Consider the following 6,000-nt stretch of genomic DNA (forward strand, 5'->3'; position numbering starts at 1 on the left):
TTATCGTAAGACCTAATATAAATAAATAAAAACTTTTATCTAAATAAACCAACGAGTACAATTTTTTTTTTCAAATATTGCAAAGTATAAACTTATAATATAGTAGTACACTTAAATAGTTGATTATTAATACATTTTTCATTTTAATATTATAATTTTCTAAATTAAGTAATTTCTAGTTATTTATTAGCTAATATTTCAAGGGCACTCCTTAATTTGCATTAATTTAACATAAAGATTTGAGTCTAAATAACTATATGAATCCTTCAACATATTTCACATGTTTAAATATGTTTAATTATATTTTAATACTTGAGAATATGACATTTTTTAATTTTAATTCCTATAAAAAATGTATTTATATAGTATTTAAAATAAAATACTTTTAATCCTTAATAAAAAAAATTAAAATCACACCATTTTTATTAAATACAAAAATAAAAACTAAACAACTTTTTTATAAAAATTAAAAACTAAAAAAGTCATATATATATATATAGATAGATATATTTTTTTAAAAAGTATTTAAACCTTTTATCGTACACATATATTTCATTCTTATCACGAACTAGTATCTGGTGCTCATCACTAACCTCAGCCTTGGAACAAAAAGTACAGAATTATAAACTCAAAATGTGATTATTAAACCTGGGAAGAAACATCAACTTATTCTGTCGAATTGTGATCGGGAGTGGACAACTTTCTAGGCTGCTATGTGGTCCTGATTCCGGAGATGTGACTGACTCACACAGCAACGTTTGAATTATAATAATTAATACTTTTGCTCAATATTTTTTTTTTTGGGGTGTCATAGTTGCTATGTTTCTACAAGAGAAACCTAGAGAGCCCCACTTTATCACCTGTTTCCTTAACATCTTTCTCTATCTGCCCTCTGTACTCTCCAAAAGTAAACTTCCTGTACATTGGTGGCATGATGTGGCTCTCTATCAATGCATCTTTGGAAGGGTTATAGAAATATGCCACAGAGAACCTCTCTACCTTCTCAGCTGCCACCACCCGGTGCTTAGCACTTATGTAAATGTCATTGCTTAGTGCCTGCACAATTCATATGTGCTCAATCAGTCTTGCAATTCATATGACTAATCAATCTAGAATAAAATAAGATCGAGATATATAAGATGAATTAAATGATTATAAAAATTATAGATTCGATTTTTTAATTAGTAAAATTAACATTCTAAGAAATAAAAATTAAATTAGTTGATGTTTATAAATTTAAACAATTCAGTATATTATTATTAGACTAATTTTGCTATTTTAGTTTGTTGAGGCAGTTAGGCATTAGATTACTTTTTTTTACTCTAGCAAGTGGGTTTGATCATGTTGTAAAGATCCTGTCATGGAGTCATCTTTAATTTCTTCACATAACACCCTCCCCCATCCCCCGACCAAGTTTTTATCCTTTTTTTCGTGCTTATATCATTGATGTAGGTTTGACCCATTTTGGTCCATTAGGGTCTGCTGGAAGATTTCCGTTGGTGAGTAAGCAATTCAAAGTGATGCAAAGCCAGCGTTTGAAATTATTAAGAAAAAAGTTGTCCGCATACTAAAATTTCTTTATGACTTATGTAGATGTATTTGTGTACAGGATCCACAGACATGAGTTATCTTGAAAAAAAATATTATTTCCTATGCAAGTTGAAATGGCTGGGAATATATCACTTCAGATTTTTACTTGCTACAATCCTAGGGAGGTCATTAATGATTTTCGTGCATATATTCTTTTCCTTCCACATATTTTCTTGTTAATAGAACGATGATCCGTGCCTTTAAAGGATCATATGAGTTAGAGTGATGTAAATTTTGCATCACTATATTTTTCAGTTCTATTATCTAGACATTAAAGAATTGATGATGCTGTATAACTATTTTTTCATCTTTCACTTTTTTTTTATATAAAAAAAAATCCTTTTCGTGTATACATATTAAAAATATTCTCCAAAATTAAAAGAGATACTAAAAGTTATCTGATTTTAGATATAAAAGTATTTTTATTTACTTTTTGATTCCCCTTTATACGCATTGAAAGAGTTTCATTCATTTGTTCTCCCTCACTCCTTAGATATTAGGTGACGTGACATTTTACACTGACCCTATATTAAAACGCAAGTGGTATACGCAAAAATTAAGACTCATTAGCAAATATTGAAATGCCTATTCTATAATGATTCTTTATATTTTGACACCGATAGTTATTAATTATATCATTTAACTAGTTCCTAAATTCGTCCAATCCTTCATATATATATATACTCTACCAAAAAATATCCTTAATAACGGTTAGATTCCCTAATACGTGGGCTGGACCTAAATTCAACCCTGAACTAATGGGTTAAACTGAAGTTATGTGAAAGGCGATGAAAGAAATTAAATGGAGAAATAATAGTTTTCGTATTATTATATACCTTACATACCTTGGAAAATAATAACCCTTTCGAAAGTACTCTTTACCCGTACCAATTAATTACATTACTATCGCTATCACAATTTTTTTTTATATCATAATTAGGGTTTTGAAATATCTTTACAAATTTTGTTTCTTTCAAGTCAGTTATGAAATTAATCTTTATTTTAATATTTAATCACTTATCTTTTCCCACAAGCTATTTGAAAGAGGCATAGCAAACATATAAGCTATATTATCCTATAAGAATAAAGTAAGACTGCTGAGATCATTACCTGGAATAAATCACCAATATTAACAACCAGAGCTTGGGGGTTAGGTTTGACACCAACCCAATTTCCATCTTTCATTATTTGCAAACCCCCAATCTGGTCTTGGTTCACTATAGTGAGGAAACTAGAGTCAGTGTGAGATAAGAGGCCAAACACCCTTGAATAGAATATTGGACATGGTGGATATCTGTTCAGCCGAAGAAAGCTAGTGTTTGCTGAACAATTCTCTTGGAAATAGTTGAATTTGATGTTCAGTTTCTGAGCTAGAATTTGCATTAAGTTTTCTGCCAGGGGGGCTACTACAGATGCAAAAGCTTCAATAGTTGATCTGGAAATTATATACATTAGAGAAATAAATAATTAACTTAAGATAAACTGTACAATCACTTTAATGGTCCTCAAAGGTCATAAAAATAATTCACGTACCACTCCAAATTCAACGTGCAGATCATAGAAAAGGAGACGTAAGGAATACATACAGAAACTTTTTTGGTCACCTTCAATTGTTGCCTTAAGTACATGCAATCACTTTATATAAGCTAGCCATCATTATTTTCTCCAAGCAAAGAAAAAAAAAAGTTCATAATATTTATAGATCTACATTAATTCTACAACAATTCATTCTTTGTGTCGTGCATGTTGTTGGATATGAAAAGAAAGAAGAGAAACCTAGCATGAATATAAATATCAGTTGGGTCACAAACACACTTTTTACATGTTATGTTCAAAAGACTAAATGACTTAAAGTTATTCCTTGGCATTATTTTTCTTTGAGCTAAAATATCAGAAAAATTAAGTACTGTTAAAACTTTAAACCAAATCCTATATATATAATTTAGCCTCTTATTTATTGTTTGCAAGTTTTGTAGCATATTGTGACCCTACAAATTGAGAAATTATTAGACGTTTCTAGACCATCGCGTGTCTATGATTTTTCGACCAATCTTAATGACATATAATTAAAATATTCAATTTACGAAAAAAAATTAATAACACTTAATTATTTGTTAGTGACAGATTAGTTATCATATCCTAAATCATGTAATGATTTCTCTTAATGAAAGACTTTATGCAATTGCTTTCCCACCTAGAATTAATTTGAGAAGAGATGATAACAATGCAGTGTCTACCTCAGGCTTTGGTGCTGGTCCATTCTAGCTATATCTGGAAGAAACATGTGGAAGGCTTCTGACCATGAAATTTGCCTCAAGTTCGTGGCAGATGGGTTGCCCCACCTGTAACTTCTGGCAGGTAAGTTGAAGAAACTCTCTTGGGACTTTCTTGCAAAAGGGGTTCGGAACACTTCAACTTGCTGATGCCGTAAACTCTGCAGAAGCTCTTGTGAAACACCATGATTCACAACCTGGAAAAAACCCCACGTTCTGGCGGCTTCACTGATTTCTCTCATGCACTCCTCCTTCTCGCCGCCGCCGCCGAGACTTAATCGGCCAAGATCAATCAGAGGAAGTTCACACCACTCGGATTTGTCATTTCTTATGGCACCGCCACTGATGCCAACATCAACGCGGTGCGAGCCTTGTAGAAGGAGGGGCTTGTAGAACTCTAGAAATGGAGGTTCATAATCCATTTGAGATAGAGTGAGCTCTCCAAATACTTTGAATTGTACTTTCAAACTCGGAAGTTACAAAAGTTTATATATATATATATATATATATATATATATATATATATATATATATATATATATATATATATATATACACACTCTTAGAAATCTATTATGTCTTCATTCTAAGCTATATTTTTAAGGAAAAAGTTAGAGGTACGCCATGGGTGAAAATAATATAGGGATAGACTGAAAAAATAAAATCAAAAGAGAGATAAATCAATAAATATTAAAAATTAAAAATTATTAACAATAAAATTATAAATCAAAAGTTAACGAGCTAAAAAAAATTAACGTAAAAACTCCCTTAAAACATGAATAAAAATTACGGATTATTTAGACCAAAAAAATAGTTTTATTATTATTAATGAATGATACAAAAGAATCTCCAAATACACAAGATTGCATATAATGATCAAAATCAAGTCAAATATAAAGCTTATAAAATGATAAATATACAATAACAAAAAAAATTCCCAAAAAGATAGTCATGTGTATTGTGAATAATAGTTCTTCCTCTTGAAATCTCAAATCGGAACAACAAACCAAGCAATTGATTCAATGCATGAACCTTTTTTTTATTCCGTTATCCATCTCCTGGACAACACATTAACAATGCTTTTTTAATCTACAAGTATTCAATAGTGGACCTAGCTTGTAGCTTAATCAGGACAGCCACCATGCTCTTTGCCATCGAACCCTTAGAGCTAACTTTGTCACCAATATCACCGTATGTTAGATACTTGCATCGTCACACCATCATTTCATGGCCATAAGTTATGTTGCTCGACTTTCATGTTACTAAGAAGACTTTCATATTTAATATATGGATCTACCATTAGAAAAAAATTTGATCCAAGAATCCCATGCTTAAATCCACCGTCAATTCCATTATACTTGTTCCATTCAGTCATCTAATCAAATTATCATTGTATTTTAACTCAAAACCTTAAGATATTAAATTTGTGATTCTTCTTTTCTTATATATTGTACAACTTATTGCTCATTTCTGTTTAATGTGGGAGTACCTCATCTTCTTACTTGTACTAAAAAAAAACCAAAATTCCAATTAATTTATCAAAAGTGTTTATATCAAGAAGACTTTAAATTCATGGTGAGTGAAACATAATACTTGAGAACTATGTAAAAGGTTAATCATGTTGTATTAGACATTTGTACTTAGCGAAATTCCTAATTTTAATCATAAAACCTTTACTTTACTGTTCAATTTTATAAAATATTATTTGGTTTAATATTATTTTACTGTAAAATGACTGCTAAAGAAAATAAAAAAAGAAGTTAAATTAGATGATTTTCTGTTAAATTAAGAAACAAAGTGAAATTTTTATAAAATTAAAGATTAAAATGAGAGAGGCTTTGTAATTTCAAAAATTAAGATAAGTTTATTCTAAAGTGGAAAGCATATAGTAACAAAAAAAAAAAACTGGAAAGCGCGTATATATTACTAAATTTTTATGGGTTATACATTTTTTAATGTTTTAATTAATAGTAAAATATGTGTTAGAAATTAAATTACGTTACTCACGTGGCTTATCTAACAAGTGATGCCCTAATTAATGAGTAATGTTATTGATGGACCGTACCGCAATTCATCCCCACAATGCACTTAGATTTTTAACATTGAAGCGAATACAAACTGAATCTGGGGACCAATT

The 6,000-nt window shown here is 29.9% G+C and overlaps 1 protein-coding gene across 1 annotated transcript; it reads right to left on the reverse strand.

Annotated features, from left to right (window-relative positions):
• Positions 1-600: 600 nt before the first annotated feature.
• Positions 601-4,342, reverse strand: LOC114375845 (gibberellin 2-beta-dioxygenase 8-like). Its single transcript, XM_028333710.1, has 3 exons — positions 3,828-4,342; positions 2,701-3,025; positions 601-1,056 (listed from the first exon to the last, which is right to left on the reverse strand). The coding sequence occupies exons 1-3, from the start codon at positions 4,283-4,285 to the stop codon at positions 826-828; spliced, it is 1,014 nt and encodes a 337-aa protein (XP_028189511.1). The 5' UTR covers positions 4,286-4,342; the 3' UTR covers positions 601-825.
• Positions 4,343-6,000: the final 1,658 nt, after the last annotated feature.

Source organism: Glycine soja, chromosome 11, assembly GCF_004193775.1.
Source record: "Glycine soja cultivar W05 chromosome 11, ASM419377v2, whole genome shotgun sequence".
NCBI lineage: Eukaryota > Viridiplantae > Streptophyta > Magnoliopsida > Fabales > Fabaceae > Glycine > Glycine soja.

Excerpts from the sequence above, each read along its gene's own strand:
- LOC114375845 (XM_028333710.1), bottom strand. The coding sequence starts at position 4,285 with ATGGATTATGAACCTCCATTTCTAGAGTTCTACAAGCCCCTCCTTCTA. Across the intron at positions 3,026-3,827 it reads GACCAGCACCAAAGCCTGAG|ATCAACTATTGAAGCTTTTG; the intron begins GTAGACACTGCA and ends TATAATTTCCAG. Across the intron at positions 1,057-2,700 it reads ATATTGGTGATTTATTCCAG|GCACTAAGCAATGACATTTA; the intron begins GTAATGATCTCA and ends TGAATTGTGCAG.